The sequence below is a fragment of the Artemia franciscana genome, chromosome 10, assembly GCF_032884065.1.
Source record: "Artemia franciscana chromosome 10, ASM3288406v1, whole genome shotgun sequence".
Lineage (NCBI taxonomy): Eukaryota > Metazoa > Arthropoda > Branchiopoda > Anostraca > Artemiidae > Artemia > Artemia franciscana.
In genome coordinates this window covers 7,183,340-7,208,349 of record NC_088872.1, presented here as the reverse complement: position 1 = coordinate 7,208,349, position 25,010 = coordinate 7,183,340, and the positions used below count along the sequence as shown (strand labels likewise).

The 25,010-nt window shown below is 35.0% G+C and overlaps 1 protein-coding gene across 1 annotated transcript in view; it reads left to right on the top strand.

Annotated features, from left to right (window-relative positions):
* Positions 1–25,010, top strand: part of LOC136031717 (cadherin-related tumor suppressor-like) — a 189,667-nt gene that overhangs the window by 107,306 nt on the left and 57,351 nt on the right. The window contains exons 6-7 of the mRNA XM_065711422.1: positions 8,835–9,036; positions 16,503–16,690. Of these exons, the coding sequence (XP_065567494.1) occupies positions 8,835–9,036; positions 16,503–16,690 (390 nt within the window). The remainder of the gene's footprint in view (positions 1–8,834; positions 9,037–16,502; positions 16,691–25,010) is intronic.

Genomic DNA, 25,010 nt, shown 5'->3' with positions numbered 1-25,010 from the left:
CCGATTTTTTGGTTACTTAAAAAGGCAACTAGAACTTTTAATTTTTTACGAATGTTTTTATTTGTAAAAGATATACGTAACTTATAAATTAGCTTACATAGCGAACTTTTGTATTCACATATTTTTACTACATATATGAGGGGATTCACCCCCTCGTCAATACCTCGCTCTTTACACTAAAGCTTAAATTTTGTCCCAATTCATTAAGAATGACCCCTGAATCACAAAATCCGTAGAATAAATAGTTGAAATTACTAAAAATACTTTAGCGTAAGAGCGAAGTATTAGGAGGAGGTGAGCCCCTCATATGCGTAATAATTTCTGTTCGTTTTAAGTTTTAATGCTGCTCCTTGCTTCCAGTTGAAAAAACTTTTTCATATTTATTTTTTCATTTTTTTTAAATAATGCTAGAAAATTATATAAGACGGAAATTATCTTCCCCCATGACAAATTCCTCGATGGAAAGTTCCCCCAACATATCCCCCTCTTCACAACTCCTCCCCCAACCAAAAAATTCCCCTGAAAGTGTTTGTACACTTCCCAACAACCATTACTATATGTAAGCACTGGTCAAAGTTTGTAACTTGTAGCCCCTCCCACGGGGACTGTGGGAGAGTAATTTGTCCCCAAAGACATAGTTATAGGGTTTTTCAACTACGCTGAATAAAATGGTTATCTCAGAATTTTGATCCGTTGACTTTGGGAAAATAATTAGCGTGGGAGGGGGCCTAGGTGCCCTCCAATTTTTTGTCACTTAAAAAGGGCACTAGAACTTTTCATTTCCGTAAGAATGAGCCCTCTCGCAACATTCTAGGACCACTGGGTCGATACGATCACCCCTGGGAAAAAAACAACAAACAAATAAACACGCATCCGTGATCTTTCTGCTGGCAAAAAATACAGAATTCCACATTTTTGTAGATAGGAGCTTGAAACTTCTACAATAGGGTTCTCTGATACGCTGAATCTGATGGTGTGGTTCTATGTTTCTTAGGGGGTTTTCCCCCTATTTTGTAAAGTAAGGCAAATTTTGTCAGGCTCGTAACTTTTGATGAGTAAGATTAAACTTGATGAAACTTATATATTTAAAATCAGCATTAAAATGCGATTCTTTTGATGTAGTTATTGGTATCAAAATTCCATTTTTTAGAAAATATGATATTTTTTACAGTCAAGAGAACTTTTTATAAATTTGACTCTTTGGAAAATTTCTGACACAATGCCCCTTTCCATGTAAATCTTTGGAGACTTACCTCACTTCTGGACAAATATAGATTTTTTGAAAGAAGATTTTTTCATCGATGGTATGTCTAAAACCGCTCTAAAGTGGGTTTTAGGGCTAAATTTGTCGATTGTCCTTGGATCATTTACAGGGAGAATTGCCATCTTCAATTAACTAGGGGTTACATCCCCTAAATTCAGGTATTTTTAAGACTTTTTTTAGTACATTTTAGGGAATATTTATAGATTATTTTATATTTCATTATGTATTTTATAGAATATTTAATATTTACAAAATATTTTATAGAATCTATGCTGCGTTTATCTAGTTAGTAGTGGTGTGACATAACTAAAGAGCACTGTTATTGGAACAATTTGTGAAGCCCAGTATTGGCATTTATTGCCCCAGATTTGACCAATCAAACAACTATATAGATTAAAAGAAGAAACATGCTTTTCAGACTCACGGACACGGCTGCCACTGAAAATTTAATGATACCCCAAGATTCACTTCCGAAAATTTTCCAAGATAATAAGTACTAATGACGCATATACTTAACTTTTGAGGTATGGTAAAGAGGTAAATTATACAGCATTGGGCTTTACTGTCCCTATTGTCGGTACCGATATCCATTTTATGGACTTTCAGTCAGTAAGTGCAATGAAGGGTCGGGGGCAAGCCATCCTGTGCTTTTGTAAATATTTCCTTTTTACCTTCCCCAGATTTCCCTATGTAAAGCTGGGTCGACTGTGGCTTGGCTCACAGAATCACATCACTGTTTTCCCCTTCTAAACCAAATAACCAGCGACACCAGGACTCGAACCCCTGTCCTCCTGGACAAAGGATTTCAAGTCTTAACTTGTGAGGGTAATGTTTGAAGTACCAAGGACAGTAAGAAATGAAATTGATTGTTTTAACTTTTAAAGTGGAAACTTTATCCTAAAGTGTATATCTTTAAACATGTGGAAACATTGGGAATACATTTTTAATGAAAAAGGCTTCGAAAGGCAGTTTCGCAGTTTTAGTTATTAGCCGGCAACAAGTTTGAAAAATTGAAACGTGAATGAAAACTCACAAAAAAGCTAAAAAACACAGGGCATCAAACACGATGACTCTTCACGACGAAAAAGATGACTCTTTACGACGAAGGTGTACTTTCCTTGAGGAATCAACATATTGTTAATATTTCATGGATGAAAAGCATTGTCAAATTTAGCTGATTAGTTACGCTTATTTATTTTTACGGTTCATCGTGGCAGCACTGATAAAATTGTGGTACTGCCCTAAAAACTGCCCTAAAAATCTGATAGATTTGAAACAACCCAAGGCAAAATCTTAGAAAATAAGGTCTTCAGGTATGAGTGGATGGAACGAGGGATTAAAACTTTATATTTCGATTTCCTCGCTACTAGTGTTTTCACTAGCTCATTTTTATAATCCGTTTAGTGTCGGAACTCCTCCGTCGAAAATCCGTAGATGGTGTTTTGGATTCCGTAAAATTTTCTGTAAGCCACTTGGTGCCAAGTCTCATAGTCCAAGTACATGACCGCAAAAAGCCGGCAGCTTTTTCTGTCTTCATCGCTCTAAGTCACAGGATTGGAGTTTCACCGAGATTTGATTTTTTTTTCTCTTTTGTCAGCCAGTAAGGTTCCCCAAACTTTGCTTTTTGCAAAGTTTTAGTCCAAAACCCTTACAGCGAAAAATACCAATGTCCAATACTACAAACTAAAAAAGTCGCAGATAAGATCACAAAAATTAGGGTCTCACTTCACTTTAGCCTCGAACCGAAAATTAGGATTTTGGCAGAATTTTCTTGGAATTGTGGATAGATACTGTGAGGGAAGTGTGGATTCAAAATTTTCAGTAGGATTCCTGTATTTCCTTAATTATTCCGAAGATTCCGTATCTGTATTCTTTTGTCCGTAGACAGACATCAAATTCTGTAGATCTACAGAAAAATCTGTTGAACTGGAAAAACTGTTTAGATCTTTAATGTGCATACTTTTCTTAAGATTGCTTGCTCAGGAATCGCAGTCTAAGCATATATGGACAGTAAGGAAAAATTCAATACTCCCCATTAAAGGTTTTTGATACACATCAATCTAGAGCTCTCTTCATGACTCGGCCTTCACGCACGCCCAATAACAAATTTTTAGCGTAATACAACGGACTTATGGGAAACTATTGATGTAGCTCAGACAGATTTCCGTTTTAGAGAGATTTAATCTGTATCATTTATAAAGAAACTTTTTGCCACTCTTCATATATAGGCCTACTGTGTCAGAACTGAAGCCCCGAGACTTTCTGAAAAATTCCAAGGAAGGACAGCCCTTTTCATGATTTTCACTCTGCTATACTTTTGTGGCACATTGGCACAGACGGATTTTGGTTTTAGAGAGCTTTAATCTGTATCATTTCTAAAGAAACTTTTCGCTACTCTTCATATATACTGTGTCTGAAGCCCTGAGACTTTCTGGTAAACTCCAAAGAGGGGCAGCCCTTTTCACGATTTTCACTCTGCTATACTTTTGTGGCACATTGGCACAGACGGATTTTGGTTTTAGAGAGCTTTTATCTGTATCATTTCTAAAGAAACTTTTCGCTACTCTTCATATATACTGTGTCTGAAGCCCTGAGACTTTCTGAAAAACTCCAAAGAGGGGCAGCCCTTTTCACGATTTTCACTCTGCTATACTTTTGTGGCACATTGGCACAGACAGATTTGGGTTTTAGAGAGCTTTAATCTGTATCATTTCTAAAGAAACTTTTCACTACTCTTCATATATACTGTGTCTGAAGCCCCGAGACTTTCTGAAAAACTCCAAGGAGTGGCAGCCTTCATCACGATTTCACTCTGCTATACTTTTGTGGCACATTGGCACAGACAGATTTTGGTTTTAGAGAGCTTTAATCTGTGTCATTTCTAAAGAAACTTTTCGCTACTCTTCATATATACTGTGTCTGAAGCCCCGAGACTTTCTGAAAAATTCCAAGGAGTGGCAGCCTTCATCACGATTTCACTCTGCTATACTTTTACAGCTGACTCCCAAGTCGTGAAACTGAAGTCAAGTTCGTGAATAGTAAATAGATAGGCATAGTTTCGAAGATTATAAAGGGTAACTAATTTGGATTTTAATCAGACGTCCATCAACCATCCTATCCATGTATAGGTATCTAATCATCATGCATAAATTTGGTAAACTTACCTTTGTCCATTGTGGCCAATAAATGCTCCCTGGGGCTTCGTCTCCTCACGAGCCTAAGAAATATTAACAAGAGTGCACGATTTTGTACCAAAGTTTCATTTTCTTGAAATTGTAAAACTTTTGGCAGAGACATCTACTCTATTGAATAATTATATGCTATTTGTTGATCCTTTAAAAATACAATGTATAACTAGAAGTAAAATTAATACAAAAAGAATATGTGTCCAACGTGTATATTTTGTAAATTATACAATTTTATCAATAAATTCCACTCAGTTTTTCATAATTCACCCATCCATATTCTGAAGGAATAGAAACTAAACTTAATTAAATGAACATTTTCACAATGGAAGAAATGAATACTGTTAAAACCTAAGACGAACAACAATTATGATTCTAATTATTAGAGCTACTGCCTCCTCCCCTCAAACCCTGTGCTTTAAAATACAGTTCAACTTGAAGCATCCATAAAGACGTATTATAATGTAATAAGTATAGCCAGCTGGTATTTACCAATGATTTAGTCATGGTTGCAGCAGTAGCTGTAACCTAGTATAGAGCGAACCACAGCCGATAGTAACCAAAAGTTGAAAAACGAATTTTGAAAAAAAAAAACTGCATAGTGACAAAAAGTTTTCAGTTGACAAAATCAAGAAGGTGTTTAATGGCTCATTCGAACGGAAATAAAATTTTTAGTGCCCTTTTTAAACGACCAAAAAGATTGGAGGGCAACTAGCCCAACTCCTCCCAAGACCCTCTTCTCCTAAAGTCGTCCGATCGGAATTATGGGATAGTATTTTTTTCAGCATAGTTTAAAGGTCCAATAACTATACTTTTGGTGATGACCTAACGCTCTATAGTCCCTGGGAAAAGGGATATAAGCTACGCAGTTATGGTACTACAAAATCTAATCGATTAAATTAGATTCATAGAGTTCGTAGTTCAGTCGGTAGAGCTTGGACTTTGAAGTAGGACGTCAAAAATAAGAAGTTTTTTTAAGTAAAGAGTGAACTTGAAACTTAAAACGAACAAAAGATTATTACTTCATATACTATCTAATATACATCAATAAAACTAGCACAAATAAACCAACTAATTATGTCTCCCTATGTTTGTAAGATTATAGAAAAATAGCGCTTTACTGAAAACACAAAATATTATAAGAGTTTTGGTACAGTAAAAGCAGACAGATTAAGGACACTTTTTACTGAATAAAAATAAGGTATTTTAGGATTGTTGCTTTTTTTTTTTTTTGTTTAATTTGAAATCACTTCTGCATAATGGTTCAGTTCAATGACTGGCTCTCGTTTTGGTTCTGAAAAGGGCATGTTACGATTAGCTTGTAGACAAGTTCAAAGTAAAGCCATCGTGATAGTATTAGGACTATAGACTGGCGTTAGAGTTTGATTCATAGCTTGAAACTTACTGTTGTATAGAGAGAAATAATTAGATTTTCAGAGTTCATGCTATGTCTTATTCGATCTTCAGTTTAGGCAATACTAAAGCATATTTCTTACAATTTAAGATTGTATATTACTCACTAATTGGCTAATTTGAGTCTCATTTGGAGCAATGCTAAAGCGTATTTCTTACAATTTAAGACTGTATATTGCTCACTATTGGTAATATACCTGACGAGACCAAAATGTTACCCGATAAATCAACCCAATATTTCTGTATGCTGTTCAGTGACTGAAGTAATTAAAAAATATATTGAATTTTATGCTTATGTATTTAAGATAATTTTAATTACATAATGAAAGTAATTGACATCACAACTGCTGTAAGACTATGAAAAGCTTTATAGATTAGTTTATTGCTGTCAGGCTACATACTCGCTTTTTACTGCCGAATCAATATTCCTGTTTTTTTTGCTCGGCTTTTGTGTTTTCAGTAAAGCGCTAGTTTTCTATAACCCTAGAATCACAATTAGTTGGTTTACTTGCACTAGTTTTATCGATATATAAGATAGGATGTAAAGTAATCATTTTTGTCCATTTTAAGTTTCAAGTTCGCTCTTTACTTCCCTCAAAAAAAACTGTTTTTAAAATTAATTATTTGATGCGCCCCATATTCTATGCTAAAAAACTGAAGGAGAACCAAACCTTTTCAGACTTGTACACAGGAGACTTCTTGCGGAGAATCAAGGCCGTATCAACATGGAGGGCGGCTGAACCTCTGGAAATTTTTTCGACTCGTAGAAACGTAAAAAAAATTCATATAAATAAATTTTTAATATATTTTTTAAAGTTCTTTTTTGTAATTCCCTTCCGAAAAAAATACCCCTGCCCCTGAGCAAAATCCTGGATACGGTCTTGAGGGAAAAAAAATGATAACGCGAAAAAGAAGTACTAAGAAATTCTAAAAAATTAGGATATAAGGGCCCTTACCCTAGGGACCCCTTAAGTACGTCCTTGCAAATATCAATTCAGTTAAAACAGAAATCAACATTATTGTAACAAGCGGGGGTTGAGAGGAGGCACCCACCAAGAATATAATAAAGTTTTTCTTTGTTTTATGTTTTAACGTCACTCTTTATCACCTGTAAAACAGTTGTGTATATTTAATATCATCATTATCATTTATATCATTATCGTTATCGATAATGTTATCGTTATCGCTATCGATATCGTTTTCACTCTTGTTCCTCTGAATAGAGGAACAAGATTTTATGTGCCTCTCCGCTTTCAAAAATTTATGTCGGTACTCATAAGACAAGGATTAATGCAACTATAGTATTGAAATATTAACGCTTTCTTAAAAAACAATAAAAGAGAAATAATAAAACTCAATTAAGATTCGTTTACCAGGAATTTCTTATAGAGAATATAATTTATTGTTTGTCACTAAAGATACAATCATTTTCTACTATCTCTGTGGGGATTTGCATTGTTATGGAGATCAATGTAGAAGATAAAGCAATATAAGAAGTTAAGTCCCATTTTTTCTCTGTTAGTTAGACAGTGTTTGACGTTCCATAGATAATTAATGATATTTCTGAAAAATAACCCGTTTACTCTAAAATCTTAATATTTTATTTTTACAATTTTGGCAGATTCTTCTAGAAATGAGATTAAGTAGTTTTAATTTGTTTCTGTTCTTGGCCAAAATAATTTCTTAGTCTGCACAGTTTTTGCATTTATAAATAAAATGAAAGTATATAAATAAGGACATTTAATCAAGAAAGTAATAAATACATTTAAAATGCCCAAATATTTCGGCTTCCCCTCAGGAAACCTTTATCAGCGGAAAAACAATTTGGATAGTTCGCGTTTATTTTTTCCTTGCTTAATTAAAATTTTTGACCATTATTTATGCATCATTAGAATAAAGAGCTTAGCCGCTGAAACATTGAACGCAGATAAGGTATTTGGGTTTTAGTTTGAAGCTGACCGAACACACTTAAACTTTTAAATCGCTTGATTAGCTAAAGTTAGCATAGTAAAACCGAGCGGAATCCAATGACGCCGGAGTAAAACCTAATACACATACATATTCTCTAAGCATGAGAGTCTAGATGTGGTAGTGACGCCTATTCACGGAAACTACAGGGAAGGGGGTCAATTTTTTTTTAATGAAAGCATAAAAAAAATCAATTTTTTTACCAAAAAGATGGTTTCCATATCAAATTTTGGGGCAAATGCCCCCAGCCCCTCCCAAATAACTCAACTGGGAATTGTTCCATACATAAAAGCCAATAATGATTAATAGAGGCCGCGTTTTAGTTTAAAACTTGCAGGAGGTAATTAAGTTTCTAAACCCAACGATTAGTTGAAGTGAGAGCGAAACACGGTGGAGTCCAATGGTGGCTAAGTAAAACCTGCTATACATACATAATATTCGAAAATAAGTGCCACCAGTCACTGTCGGAGGCAAAATATTTATCAGGAGACGAAGCCGCCCTAGCGTTCTTCAATTTATCAACGGCTTATACAGGGCCGCAGAAAAATAACGTGCCAAAAACTTGCAAGCGTAACGCAAAAGTAAAAAGCTAGGTAATAAAAGAATTCGGATTGTCAGGCCTCTGATGAGACCTTGTGTTGGGTTGTCGCCTTCGAATTATTTGTCTTATTTATTGTAATTTAATATTTGGTATATGACGACTTATACTTACTTACGACATGAATGCCTGTCCATGGATTATTCTTTGCGGTTGATTGTGTATGGCTATGCTATTTGACCTATGTAATTGGATGGATTGGTAAAGTTAAGGCCTCGTTCAAGTACTGATCTATATTAATTACTAAAGTAGAAAAACAGTCTTCCTTTCCCCTTCTGTCTTTCTTTTTTGTTTATATGGTTTAATTTTTCTTTAAGTTTGGTTTTATGGTGTGCGTTTATTTCTGTGTTTGTGCTGTTGCACTGGTGATTTTTTTTTCATTACATTAATGAATATTTTTTTCCAGACTCAACATTATATATTTGTGGTACAAGCCCAAGATACTGGACGGCCCAGTTTGTTTTCAACAGTCACCGTCTATTTTAACGTGCTCGATCTGAACGACAACTCCCCCGTTTTTGATCCAATGGGATATAATGACGAGGTATTTGAGAATATTACCGTTGGAACAACCTTACTTCGAGTTAGCGCAACTGATCAGGATTCAGGTTAGTTTTCCTTCTGTTTTTTTTTTAACTGTCTCCTAAGGCTCATTTTTGTGGTGGTTGCCTAGGGGGCGCCCATTTCCCATCCCCTATTGTAGATTTCGGGATGCGACGAGTCCTGCACCGTTCTGCAACGCTTGGTACACTCCCGCCAGAGTTGACACGTGCCACCTTGTGGATGTAATTTCTGAAAGTGGACACCCCCTCAGTAGTTACAACTATTTTTCTTAACAGATCATTGTTGCATCAAGACGTCGGAGGCAAACGCATCTCTGCTATCTGATTTCGCCTTAATCTGTTCAAAGAGCCGCGTATTATTCACTTACATAAAGTTCAATTTCTTGCAAATCCTTTCTTAGGACCTTTTACTACCCAGTTTGAGTATAACCCGCTTTTTGTTTGGCCCTGGACGGACTACCAGAAGCACACCTTTTGCTAACTGTCTTAGCCTTTCGCTACTTTAATCCCTAGAAAACGGGATCAAACCATATCTATACCTTCTGTAGAAAATACGGGGAGTATGCACGTAAGTAGGTATATCTTTCGACTCTTCCCCCTCTCAAAAAGTCTCAAATATCTTTATATATTCTCAGAATGTTCTACAATTTTAAACGAGCTGCTTGTTTTGTTTTTTTGTTGCTTGATATTTTGCCTCTCACTCATCCATTCCCCCTTTCGGTAACCTTGAATAAAATTACTCCTTTACTCACACAGAATATTAAAATAAGTCTGGAACTAATTTCAATAATAAATTAAAATAAATCTTACATTTGTTCTATTCTTTTGAGTTTTAAATATAAGATAAACAATATTTTATTTTTAAAAAAGTGGGGGGCAGACTATTTCTAAAATTAATATATTCTATTATATCAAACTGCATATTCTAGCACATTCTAGGGAATGAATCCTAAGCTTCCCAACTGTCAGAATATGTCAACAAATTGTTACTATCGCTCGAAGTGAAAAGGTCACGGTATTTTTTATTACAATTTTATTCTTCACACGCAAAACCAAAATACATCTTTTACAAAATACTGCCACACTAAGAAAAACTTAAAACTTAAAAAAAAACTAAGTAAAAATTAAATCTATATTCCATTACAAATCACAACATAACCATAATAACCTGAAACTTCAAATCAATCTCTCTTATTTAAACAAACAAGACATATACTAGCAAATTAAAAGAAATTCTATAAGATTGGCTGACAAACATCGGTATATGTCACCAAACACACTATGTCACCAATTCTAGGCTACAGTTCAAAGCAAAAAAATTACATTATAACAGCCATCATATGGCAGTCTATAGGTTAAGTACTTGCGTAAAAAATTTATGCCTTATTGAAACAGAAGAAAGATATTTCGGTCGTTATAACGAAGAAGAATTAACCTATGTAAAAAGCTAGGTTTATCCTCTATTAGCCTTAGTCTGCATCATAGCCTCCAAGCCATCGATTATTTATGTGACATAAAAAGTTACTGTGTCACCTATTCATCAAACACACTATGTCCTAAAATAATCATGTTAAAAGTGAAAAAGGTCACGGCTAACATAGCCAACGTAGAGCCGTTTTAAAGCTGCATATCTATGCAAAAAACGCATGCCTTGTTGAAAAAGAACAAAAAAAAATTCCGGTTTTTAAAACTAATCAAATAACCTATTTTAAAACTTGTTCTGAACTACAGCACAAGCCACCTCCTTAATGATGCCCCTTTTTAGCTTAGACCTGTACTTTGCTTAGGAAATACTTATTTGGAAGCATATTAAACTGAAGTTTAAACATTTTCAAGAATAGACTTAAAAATGGTATTCTAGCCGCTGTGACTTGTGAAATGCACTAATTCTTTTGGGGTCTGTTTTCGAGATTCGGTGAACCTTCTGAAAAAACGTCAGTTTTGATAAGTCCTAGGGGAGGGGGAATCTGAATCTTCAGCAAGATTTCCTGCTACTAACTCCTCGCTGAGCTTTGAAACGATGAGGAGATACGTCCTAACTGAATCATGATCAATTCAAACGGTAGCAATTACGCTGGCTTGGGCATTTCAGTAAAAAGGACCTCAATCACCTTCCAAAAATCCTATTCAAAGGAAAAATCGATGAATTTTGACTGCGAAGAAGACGCACAAGATATATTTGAAAACTTACTGGTTACTTGTTGTCCAATTATCTGGCTGCAGATGCTTGCTCAGTGGAAAAGATACTAATCAAACAGTTCGTGGTAACGAACTGTAGTAAGGAGTGGCCCGGCTCAATAGTAACCAAAACTCTAAAAAATGAAATTTTGATACCAATAGCTACATCAAAAGAATCGCATTTTAATGCTGATTTTAAATATATAAGTTTAATCAATTTTAGTCTTACCCATCAAAAGATACGAGCCTGAGAAAATTTGCGTTATTTTAGAAAATAGGGGGAAACACCCCCTAAAAGTCATAGAATCTTAACGAAAATTACACCATCAGATTCAGCGTATGAGAGAACCCTACTGTAGAAGTTTCAAGCTCCCATCTACAAAAATGTGGAATTTTGTATTTTTTGCCAGAAGGCAAATCACGGATGCGTGTTTATTTGTTTGTTTTTGTTGTTGTTTTTTTTCCAGGGGTGATCATATCGACCCAGTTGTCCTAGAATGTTTCGACATGGCTCATTCTAACGGAAATGAAAAGTTCTAGTGCCCTTTTTAAGTGACCGAAAAAATTGGAGGGCACCTAGGCCCCCTCCCACGCTAATTATTTTCCAAGTCAGCGGATCAAAATTCTGAGATAGCCATTTTATTCAGCGTAGTCGAAAAACCTTATAACTATGTCTTTGGGGACGACTTACTCCCCCACAGTCCCCGTGGGAGGGAATACAAGTTACAAACTTTGACCAGTGCTTACATATAGTAATGGTTATTGGGAAGTGTACAGGCGTTTTCAGGAGGATTTTTTGGTTGGGGGAGGGCTTGAGAAGAGGGGGATATGCTGGGGGGACTTTCCATCGAGGAATTTGCCACGGGGGAAGAAAATTTCCATGAAGGGAGCTAAGGATTTACTAGCATTATTTTAAGAAAAAACAATGGAAAAATAAATATGAAAAAGTTTTTTCAGCTGGAAGTAAGGAGCAGCCTTCAAACTTAAAACGAACAGAAATTATTACCCATATGAGGGGCTCACCTCCTCCTAATACCTCGCTCTTTACGCTAAAGTATTTTTAGTAATGTCAACTGTTTATTCTACGGCTTTTGTGATTCAGGGGTCATTCTTAATGAATTGGGACAAAATTTAAGATTTAGTGTAAAGAGAGAGGTACTAACGAGGGGGCGAACCCTCTCATATATGTAATAAAAACATGAGAATAAAAAGTTCTTTACGTAAGCTAATTTATCAGTTACGTATATCTTTTACTAATAAAAAGATTCGTAAAAAATTAAAAGTTCTAGTTGCCTTTATAATTAAACAAAAAATTGGAGGGCAATTAGGCTTCCTCCCCCGCTCTTTTTTCTCAAAATAGCCAAAAAAAAAAATCAAAATTTCGTTTTAATTATTCCTTTAGCCAAAATCAAAAGATGCAATGATTAAAAAACGTTCAGAAATTAAATAAAAAAACAAGTTTTTTCAACTGAAAGTAAGGAGCGACATTAAAACTTAAAACGAACAGAAATTACTTCGCATAGGAAAGGGGCTGCTTCCTCATCAACGCCCCGCTCTTTAAGCTAAAGTTTTTTACCGTTTTAAAAAGAAGTGTTGAGAGAAAGAGTCAAACTTTAGCGTAGAGAGCGGGGCGTTGATGAGGAAGCAGCCCCTTTCCTATACGAAGCAATTTCTGTTCGTTTTAAGTTTTAATGTCGCTCCTTACTTTCAGTTGAAAAAACTTATTTTTTTATTTAATATGAAATAAAATCTGTCAAACGAAATATAACGACAAACCTAAAAAAAAGACCAGTGTAAATTTCTATACCATTTTGCCTATTTTGTCTCATAATTTCCGTTCTTTTTCACTGACGACGGCTGATCGGAGGCCTCATACAAAATATTTGCATTGTTGTTTCGTCTTCTCTGGCCAACAATTTTTCCTCGTTTCTCGTTTTTATTTCTCTTTCTACTCACACAGACTTTGGCAGAACACGGGATTTATCATAGCTTGGTTGATGGAGTGCGTTTGTGCCCTTTGATCTCTTTTTTTCAATGTCTATATGCATTTAATTTTTCAAATCAGCAGTTTATTCAAAGTGAATTTTTAGTTGCGCTTTTGGCGTATTTTTGGTCGATAAGTGGCGCCTTTGGTTCCTTTTCATGTTTATAGGTACACAGTCTCATCTGTAGACAATTGGTAACACTGTACAGAAATAGCTAATCTTTACCATTCCTTTTTAAATTTTGTGTGAACCATTTTTTGTCTTCATTGGCGGGGAAGTAAGTTTCAAACAAGGCCATGCAGGCATGTAGAGATGAGATTCCTTAGGATGGTACCCTTCGAAACATCAAATTTTGATAAATATCGCAACAATTTCCTATATTTCCCGTATAATTTCCCTCTTTTTAAATCCCGATAAGATGTGACAAAAAGAACAAAAAGATATTTTTTGGCTATTTAATGCGAAAATATTTCTTTTTTGGCCCTCTCCTCCTTATAAGATTCTTGGATTATCTCTTATCTGATCAATATCTTTAAACAGGTCCGGTGTGTATATGGCTGTTTTTTCTTGGGGGGGGGGCTTATTCGCCAAAAGAGAACAGGAGCCATATTTTACGAATTTTTCAGCTTATTGTCTACTTTCAAAGCAGGTTCGACCATTCTAAGCTCAACTGATCTCAATCTTTGGTACTTCCCTTTTATTCAGAACACACTCAAGAATTCTGCTCTGGAACATCTGAAAAAACCGGTTTGCCTCTCAAACCGGTTTGCCTCTCCAACCGGTTATTGTTTGCTTATTTTGAGTGAGAAATACTATAATGTAGGTATTTTTTGATTAAATATTCAATACATAGAGGTGGTTAGGATTCGGTTAGATATTTAATATAATGCGTTCTGGGCGGCCTGCTTTCCAAAGTTATCTACTGTAGTTCCTATAATTTTGTCACTAAAATCTTTTATTTCCATCATATTTTGATATATTTCATTAACATTAACCTAACTTGACTTCTTCGATGTGTTTTAAATAATCAACAAGTACCGAATCGACTTGAGAAAAGATGTGGTTCATCAAATATTAACTCAAATATAAGTCAGAGAGCTTAATCTACCAACTATTCCAACCCTTTTCTCCGCCCTTAACTACTTCAACCGAAAAATCAAATCAATCAACTAAAGTGCTTGGGGGTCAGAAGCACCGCCAACCCTTCTTTGTAAACCGGAAACCCCTCTGAAAACTATAAATTTGAAACTACCCAAACAATATACCCCCTGAGGTAACCGAGCTGAAAAGCAACGTAAATTGGTTTTCAGCTGATTCTCAATTAGTAACCCCGAAATGTAATCTGTAAGGAAAAGTAATTTACTTGAAGAGAAAAAATTAATTGTATTCATCGTTTGCTGGGGTAGCCTGATATAGGATTAATAATCATATTCATTGTTTATGAGGTATAGCTATAACAAAATTTAAATTTAAATGGTGTTTGTGCCTTGTCCATAATATACTGTTCCGTAAAATTGCATCGCCAAAGAAAGATGTTACGTCTAAAGGCAAGGCCAAAGAGAACCAGAAACTTGCAAGAGTTAAATGTTCGGCGGTTTAACCAGCGAAGATATAGAATAAACTGCTAACATGAGTTATACTGAAGATACTGAGCAAACTGCTAGCCAAGGCCACATGCAGGGGGAGGTGTTACTGGTGTTTACCCCCTCCCCCGAAGCACAGGATAACACAACAAAAATGTATATAGATAAATTTTTGATGCATTTTTAAATTTTTTGTTGCGAACCCCCTCCCCTCAAAAATATACACCCCCGAACAAAATCTGAGATACGGCCTTGTTGCTAGCATGACTAATACGGTGGCGTCTGGCGACTTCATTAAAATGTATCGGTTTAATTAATCTGCATTCGTATATGATTTTGCTGAAATTTCTGAAAGTCAATCAGTACTTTTCATTTTTTATGAATTGTTTAAGTTAAAATTCAGTCTTCAAAATATAGGCCTAGGTTAACTCGGAAAAATCTGGGTAACTTATGCTAATTAGGTTTGTTGACGCTAAGCAGATGGGCGTACTGGGGACAAGATTATCCTTTCTTTCAGGGGCACCAGTTGAGGAGTGGCAATAGCAATTGCTATTAGATTCTTTTTTACCTTAATAGACGTTTTGGAGTTTCTGAAAACACAAGCATATAGCAATTTTGGCTGAATTAAAGTCACCAAATGCCAATTGCCGCTGACAAGGCCTTATGCAGTAGGTTTGTACCCCCCCCCCCACCCTTTGAAATATATTCTGACTCTTTAAAATGTAACAGAAATGATTCGACAAACATAATTATTAGGTTTTTCGACTATGTTGAACAAAATGACTATCTCTAAATTTTGATCAGGTGACTTTGGGGAAAAAATAAGTGTGGGAGGGGGCCTAAATACCCTCCAATTTTTTGGTCACTTATAAAGAGAACTAGAACTTTTAAATTCCGCTAGAATGGCCCCTCTTGCGACATTCTAGGACCACTGGATCGATACGATCACCCCTGAAAAAAAAAAAAAAAAAAATGAACAAATAAACACGCATCCGTGATCTGTCTTCTGGCAAAAAAAAAAATACAAAATTCCACCTTTTTGCAGATAGGAGCTTGAAACTTTTACAGTTGGGTTGTCTGATACGCTGAATATGATGGTGTGATTTTCGTTAAGATTCTGTGACTTAGAGGTTGTTTTCCCCTATTTTCTTAAATAATGCAAATTTTCTTAGGCTTGTAACTTTTGAATGAAATCATATATTTAAAATCAGCACAAAAATACGATTCTTTTGATGTAACTATTGGTATCAAAATTCAATTTTTTAGAGTTTGGTTACTGTTGAGCCAGGTCGCTCCTTGCTGGAGTCCGTTACCACGAATTGTTTAATATGCGCTTCAGCACAGTCTTTCAGCACTCTAGTTACTTGAAAATGTAGTAATTAGACTAGAAACTAGTTCCTAGTTTTAAAGGTTAGAATGTTTGGGATGGTATGGGAACTCCTGGCTCTGTAATACTGTCCCAACTCAACCACAAAATTTAATCCATCCAAAAATGAAAATATAATTTAAAGGTTAAAAATATTTTCATTTGACATAAATAATGTCAAGGTTTTTTAAGGACCGTAACCAGGGAGTTGTGTATGGAATTTGAACCCTCCCCCCGAAATTTTAGTTCGACTCTTAGAAGCGTACCAAAAACGAATATAAACAAATTTTTAGTGTTTTTTGAAGTTTTTTCTACCCCCCCCCTAAAAAAAATCCTGGGTCCATATCTAGAAAGCTAAATGTCAACTTTTCAAATTTTATTATCATGTTTTCCTTTAAGGTAACAATGGAAAATTGGAGTTTAAAATAACTGGTGGGGATGAAGAAAAGCATTTTGGCATAGATGCTAACGGTACACTTTTCACAGTTAAGGAGCTTGATAGGGAGGAGCAGAGTGCCTTCAACTTGATCGTGACAGCTATCGATATGGCAGAGCTGCCACAGAAAAGGCTTTCTTCCACTGTACAGGTGAGTATTTCAGTATTTTTGGGATACCTTGTTAGAAATGCAATGTAGTCTCCAAATATTTTTCATTGACATGCCTATTTTCAATTTTGGATGACTGGGTTATCTCCCTTTAAATGCTCCCCACACCCCGAGAAGAAACTGTTGTGAAAAATGCCTTGTATTTCTCTATAAGAAATGAAATGATATCCGAAAAAAACTTGGAATGAGGAAGATAATAATTAAAGATCATTAAAATGTAAGATGAAAGTTGGATTAAAAATACAGTAACTGTAACAAAAATTTAAGGGCCTGATTTCTCTTATTCTGGTAAGGTGTGCCAATTTAGGAAATGTATTATAGTTTTTTTTTTAGTTAATTATGACACAAAAAATGACATTTAAAAAATTAAGGGGGGATAATGCTGTTTTTCCGATTTTATCAATGAAAATGACTGTGAATGTGTATTTGCAAAATCTAAGAGTTCCCCTCCAATTGTCACGCCCGATCAAGAGTTGTTTTCTCAATATTGGATGAACCTTCAAGAAGGCCAATAATAAGATCAGCACTTTTGACCTATTATGCCATTGGTGACCTATTATGCCTATTATGCCAAGGGATTGAAAGCTTCCCTTGTTCGAGTTTGCAGCGGATATCATCACCACATAGGCTACTGTTATTAATTTTAAGAAACAAAATTTTTCCGAGGGAAGTAAAGAGCGAAGTTGAAACTTAAAACAAACGAAAATTATTGCTTCACAGTCTATCTATTATATATAAATATATTAATAGAACTAGTAAAAATAAACCTACTAATTATGTTTCCTATGTTTCCAGGGCTAGAAAACTAGCGCTTTACTGAAAACACAAAACTCAAGTATAAAAAAAACAGGAATATTGATTTGGTAGTCAAAAGTGAGTATGTAGTCTGACAACAATAAACTAATCTATAAAGCTTTTCATAGTCTTACACCAGTTGTGACATCAGTAACTTTCCGTATACAATTAAAATTTTCTTAAAAACATAAGCGTAAAATTAAATATTTTCATATTAACCGCAAAGTAATTGAACTACATACAGAAACACTGGATTGATTTATCAGGTAGCATTTTAGTCTCGCCAGCTGTAGTGAATAATATACAATCTTAAATTGTAAGAAATATACTTTGGTATTACTTAGAATAAGACATAATATGAACTCTGGAAATCTGGTTATTTCTCTCTATCCGACATTGATTTTCAAGCTATGATACAAATTCTAAAGCTAGTCTATAGTCCTAATACTATCAAGATGGCTTCGCTTTTAACTTGTCTACAAACTACTCATGGCATGTCCTTTTCAGAACCAAAACGAGAACCAGTCATTGAACTGAGCCATTTTGCACAAGTGATATTAAATTAAACGAAAAAACTAGAAATAAGAATAAAGCAACAATCCTAAAATGAATTGTTGCTTTATCATAAAAGGGATTAACAATATTTTATTCTGTAAAAAGTGTACTTAACTGTTTTTCTTTTTACTTACCAAAACTCCTATATTATTTTGTGTTTTCAGTAAAGCGCTAGTTTTCTATAATCCTAGAATTATAGGGAAACATAATTAGCTAGTTCATTTGTACTAGTTTTATTGGTATATATTAGATAGTCTGTGAAGTAATAATGTTTGCCTGGTTTAAGTTTCAACTTCACTCTTTACTTCCCTCGGAAAAACTTTGGTTTTTAAAATTAATCTTTGTTCGTTTTTGATTAAAATTTAATGTAGATACAAAGCTACCAAGGTCTTTTCTACTTCTTAGTTTCAGTTGAAAACTTATTTTTAATATTATTTCTGATTTTCACCGATCTATAAGACACCTCTATAAAATACTACAGACAAATTTGACAACTACGAAAAGCTTTCAGTCTATAACAAAAAGTTAATTATCCTTACTTCGCCAAACATTACATGTTTTTCGGGAACGTTTGTTTTCGATGAACAACAAGCTGTTTTTACTCGGTCGACTTTGCCTGAAAAAGCCGTAATGAAGACAGGGCTTTATAAATCGCCTACTGACTAGCAGAAACAAGAAGGCTACTGTAACAAAAGAGAGCTGTATGAAGCCTAGTTTTCAAATGAGCTCATTTTTAATTAGCTTTATGATGTTCTAGTAATCCGCTAGGCCTGTAAAACAAAGAAAAAAAAGACCGTTTTAACGTTTTTTAACTTTTTCTTGCTATGGGCTTTGGTTCGCTCTTTACTAGATTGCAGCTAATGCTTCAAACATTGAAAAGAGTTCATTACAAATTCTCTCCAGAAACTAGTTAACATTGAAATCTGAGAAATCTAATAGACGGTAGAATTTGTGAAAACCTAGTAAATATAAGCAATAGCCTTTAATTGAGCCATGAAACATCTATCTATTGGGGTGTGGTAGCCTGCTAATGTTTCAGTAACTTACTGATGAGCAAACAATTCATGAACCTTACTAAGGGGGCTGGGAGGGGGAGTGTACGGGAGGGGTTCTTGTAAACCTCCACTTAAGGGTTCTGGAACGTAACTACTACAGTAGTACCTGTTTTGTACTTCAGAGCTTTTCCACTTAGGAAGTGGCACCAAAAGTGTTGTTATCAGTGATACATCACACTTACGAATGGTAAAGTTGATAAAAAAAAGCGCGTAGATATGAAAAATAACTTTTGGATGAACCATTAAGCATCTCTCTATGATGTTCTGGTAGCCCGCTAGGCCTGAAAAAAAAAGACCAGTGCTATCGATGCAAAAACAATTGATTTTCCTTCTTTTTTCAAGGAGGGGGACTGTAATTTCCCTGTATAAGATTTTCGACCATGGTGATTGCAATGGTAAACTTTTTATTTTGATCTGATACAATTTTCGGGATCTTTCAGGCTTGGGCAGTTTTTTTTTTAAACGCTTTTTTTAAACTTTCGACTACTATGGGCTGTTTTTAGCTCTTTAATAGATTACAGCTACTGCTGCAACCATGATACATCTTTTCGGGTATTGGCCAATCAGCTATGAAAGTTAGAAATTTTCACTTTATAGCTTGGCGGAGCCAGGGGCGTAGTTCTAGCATTTTTATTGGGGAAGGGGGCATGAGGGGTCTCCATCCGGAGAGTCAATGGGCATGGGCTATATGATATTTTTTCTCCAGTTTATTGAGGGTTACAATCCCCTCCCCCAAAACAACGCTATTGGACGGAACTATAAGCTATCGTTGAGCCTTAAGCCTCAAAGGCCTATTGCCTCCACCTCTCCAAAAAAAAAACAGAAAACAACTGATTATTGGTTGGGAAGATCAACGGTAAATTAGCCCTCCCTTCATAACTCGTAAATTTCTTCATTTCAAAAGTAAATGTTAAGTGCTGATCTGCTGTGCACTTTCATCTTTATCTGTATTCTTGTTTGACCCTTTAAATAATGTTCCAAATGTCTTCTTATGTTTTAGGTATATTGAGATACATTTTAAATTTTTATTATAGGCAATTTGTATGCCTATAATAAATGTTTTGTATTTTTGAATAGTTCATATTTTATTAAAGAAGAAGCGAGATCATTTTCATGTAATCCCATGTTAAGAGATGCGTTTAAAGTTTAAATCAGTGACATATTTTTGTAAGTCAATCCCACGTTTTCTTACTTTTAACGATAAAAATCAGCCCATCTTTTAAAAACCTGGCTATAATCAACTATTTAGTCAATAATTTAGTTAAAAATATGAATAAAATTGTGTTTTAATTATTTTTAAGCTTGTGTTTAATTAACTGAACTAAAATTTAAATTCTACCTGATTATTTTTCATACGTGAAAATTTTTTCCCCCTAAAAAAATCATCTTTCTGTTTCACTGTTGTTTTAGCTTTAAATTTAAAACCAAATAATTTTTATGAAAATGTTGGCAACAAAATTGTGTTGACCGACATATATGTTTCTATGTATCTGCATTAAAGAATGTTGCCAACAATAGTGAGCACCAATTGGAAGGAAAGGAGCCACGAGTGCCAATTGACGCTAGATTTTGAAAAATACTCCTTTTGATATAGGCCTACTCGTTGGTATTTTTTCAAAAAAAAAATCAAAAAACAACATAATTCCTCCCTCCCCACTTAGATATTAAAAGATATATTATCCTCCCTCCCACACATTTTTGTGCATTGACGCTCATGGCAGGAACACATGAAATATCCTTTTTATTTAGCCCACATTTGGAAAGGGTGAGAGTATAAAACGTTACTACCCTTTGACTTGTCAATAAATTATTTTGGTGGCGATAGATCGGCTAATTTGGTTTGATTGTCGTAAAATGAATGGATTTAAAAAAAAAACGAGCTTTTACTGATAATTTCAAATGATAACTGTAAATATTCAAGATAAAAAAACACTGAGGTACCGTGTGAATAATAGTTAGATAATTAAAGCTATCAGCAGAAAGAACTTAACTTTTTTTTGTTATTGAATTAGTTCGTTATAGATACATTTTTCGGAAAGTATTTTGCTGTCAACAATCTAACGGTGCAAGGCATAATTTGTCGAATTTGGAAATTATATAAACAACAAATTTTAGAAAAATTGAATAGATAATTTAAAACTTAAAAGAAACGGATATCAACTTATTCAGCTATCACAGTCCAGCGGCAGTGCGATGTACCGATGTAAATTCACCCTACTGTCTGGTAATGTATTGTGGGAGCAAAATGGGCTGATCTCTGCCTGGCAACACACAGTCTCAGGGTTTAACTCCTGCTGCAGATGCAAAAGTAAAGAGAAAGAAGCTGCCGAGTTTCTAGTGGGGGCCCGTTTGCGCCATATGGGCTCTTTTTTGAGGCGGTTGCGCATTGAATTTTTCAAATTCACAATTTTAGTTTCGGGGGGAGCGAATCGTTAATTCGGCAAACTTTCACTAGAAAATGGTGCTTTTGGCGTATTTTCACATTTGTGGTGGCGCAATTTTAAATCAGACATGGTGGCGCAATTTTAAATCAGACATGGCAGCACTGAGGAACAGTAGTAGCAGAGCTGGATGCCGGTTGGGGAGCAAAATATTATTCATTAAGCGAATTTCTCCAACATGATCTTGTGCAGTTGTGGAAATCAATTCTCTTGCAACACTGTGAAACATTTGGGTAAGGCCATGCTAGGACTCATTGTTCAAATGGCTAAATTACGGTTTTAAAGGTGCACTTGAATCGATTCTCTTGCAACACTGAAACATTCGGGGAAGGCCATGCTTGAACTCATTGTTATGGCTAAATTACAGTTTTTAAGGTGGACCTTTGAAACCGGAAATTTAAGTCTTCTCATAACTTATTTGAGAATTTTTTAATTGGATATCTGAATCTCGTCAATTTGAGTACTTAAAAGGAGCTCCACCCTAATGTGTATTGTCTTTAATGGTAATTTTGAATATATTAATCTCGTTCATATCTAACGTACAAATAGATATATAATGTAGAAAATACTTGGGATTTTTGAATTGGCTGATTGTAATGTTTTAGACTTGGCTAATCCCCATATTATAAGTTTCACTCTATTCGCTTTGAGCTGTTTTCCATCTATGCCATTTATTAGAATATATCTGAACGTCAATCATTTATTATCACTTGTGGCTTTAAATGATAAACACATCAAAGCGGAGTTTACTGGTTCAATACTATGGTTCCAGTCAGGGCCGTATCCAAGACTTTTCGAGGAGAGGGGCTCATAAAAGGATTTTTTTCGGGGGGGGGGGGGGTACAAACCTTAAAAAGCATCAAAATTTGTTTACATCTATTTTTGTTACGTTTTTAGGAGTCAGATCCCCTACCCCCCTCCAGATACGGTATTGGTTACAGTAGTAGCTGCAACTAAGTAAAAAACGAACCATAACAGATAGAAAAAAACCGTTTGCAATAGTAAGTTGCTAGTAGTAGAAGCATTTTGAAATTGTAGATTATTCAGAATCCACTGAAAAATAAACTGTAACTACAAAAATCTGGAGAATTTCGATAAAGAGCATAAGCTCCTGCTCCTCGAACATAACTTCAAATCAAAATACGGACCCCTTCAAGGGAAACATCATGAGTTGGCTTATTCGAGCTATTTTTTTTATATTTTTTTTAATATATCATTTATGTTGCATAGGCTGGGAAGCAATAATATTGTTTTTTTTTTTTTAGTTTCAATATCGCTCTTTACTTCCAGGAAAAACTGTTTTTTTTTAAATATTATGTTTTGGTTTTACAAAAGGCACTAGATATGGCAATTTTCTTTAAAATGAACCCTTAAAAAAAAACTCTCTATGATATTCCAACTCCCCACTAGCAGCGGAACAGGAGAAAAAAAAAGATACATCAGTGCTACCTATACAAAAAAGTGTTTGTTGTTCAAGCCAGGGGACTGTAAGTCTCTAGCAATAAGTTTTTGGCAATGGCGATTCCAATGGTATATCTTTTGTTTTAATCCAGGGCCAATTTTTTTTTAGGTCTATCAATCTATTTTTCGAATTTTCCATTTTGTTTTTGAGATTTTTATTACTAAAGAAATATTTTTTAATACCATTTTTTATCTAGCAAACTGTTCTATTTAAGCCATAGACTCTACTACTCTACTTCACAAAGAAGGTCGAATACCTTTCTGATGGAAGATATCTGAGAATTTTGAAGGGGTTTTTGAATTTCTTTAACGTTTGCAATCACCTCGTGTCACGTAAATGCAGGGATTTATCTTTAACGCTCAGGGGTCCTCACGTTAAATGAGCTAAAATTTCAAAATCAGTGATATTTGTGATTATGACGTTGTTTTTGTTAAGTTTATGAGGGCCAGGCGTTTAGATTTTTGATCTATTATATGCTTACTATGCCCCTGAACGTTTCTGGTCAAATTTCATAAAGGAAATTCACTGTATTTTTGAAAATAACGTCAAATTCAGCGTTTTTCGTTGGCTACTCCGGTACTAGAAAACTCCCTTGTCTTTGAAAAATAAAAAATACTCTAAGTTACGATTCGCAGACGGGTCTAAATCTAACTAAGATATACTGTATTATGAAAACACGAATACCATTATTACTGAGTCCATTTGGGGTGAGTGATTTATCTGTAGCTCATTTCAACATTTTCAAGACTGAAGGAGTTGGGACTATTCGCTAGGCCACCATCCAATATAGTATTATCTTCGAGGGGCTCCCCCCTTCCATAAATTGTGTACACCAGTTGGAACACTATAACCGTAGCGGAATTATGCTATGCGTGGTGCCAAGAGTGGCATGCGTGGTGCGATGAAACCTAGTGTTGTGGATATGTGCCAAACGGGGTGGAACAAGTTATGCTCCGAAATGTGCACCAGATGGTGGATAATAGGAAACCCCTTGGTTATTTTAGGCTGTAAAATAAGGTATCTAGTTGTTAAACTATTCATCCTTGCTTTATGGTCTGACATTTTTTCCTTTTTCCATTCACCATAAGAGATAATAAAATTTTAATGAGGCCTTTTAGGAGACAAGAACTTTTTTTACTGCGCTGTAAAATCATCGTCAAGATAAGATAGTTAGGACATAACGTTTTAGGGTGTAAAAAAAAGAGTGTTTTATTATTATAGAGATAGTTCACACGAAGGATAGATTCAAGATTCAAGGTTCATTTTCACAGGGTAACAAGAGAGTAACTAGGATCTACTTGGGAATGGGGATCTCCCAGCAGAATACAAAGTAAAGGCCGAATAGTGGTTGAATATAGGATAAATTAAAAGAAAACATTTTTCAATATCATAACCAATGAAATTTCTAATAGTATTTTTCTAGTTCCTTGTCCCAGGGGCCGTGGAGGTTATTTCATCCCTGTAACCATTTTTATTGGACCTCTTGGCTATTTTGAAAATTTTTATAAAATGCCTTAAGAGGAGGGCTGATTGCCCTCCAATAACTTTCAACTGCTAAAGAGCGTGCTCAAATAATCAATTTCCAGTCGAATGAGCCCTCTCCGAAGTTTATGTGATCACCCCTTCCATAAAGTGGCTAGGTAAAAAAAAAAAAAAAAAAAGGACAACAACAAACATTGAAGCCGTGTAGCTCTTTACTTGGACAGTGTTGTTTCCATAAGTCGAGAACATTTTTAGTGGTTTTTATTTGAATCTTAAGTCATGATGGTTGGTGATTGAAAAAAGTTAGACTCCGATTTTAGTCGCTTTTTAGTCACAGGAATAATTAGTTCTTGTCGAAATACCTTTCAAAAGTAACTACTCCCTCACCAAAATCCTGGCAGAAAAGTGATGTGTCTGATGGGACAATGGAAGTAATATCGTCAGGAATCATGATATGATTCAAAATATCTGACAAATTAAAATTAGTTTTTCTGTTATGAAAAAACACCAGC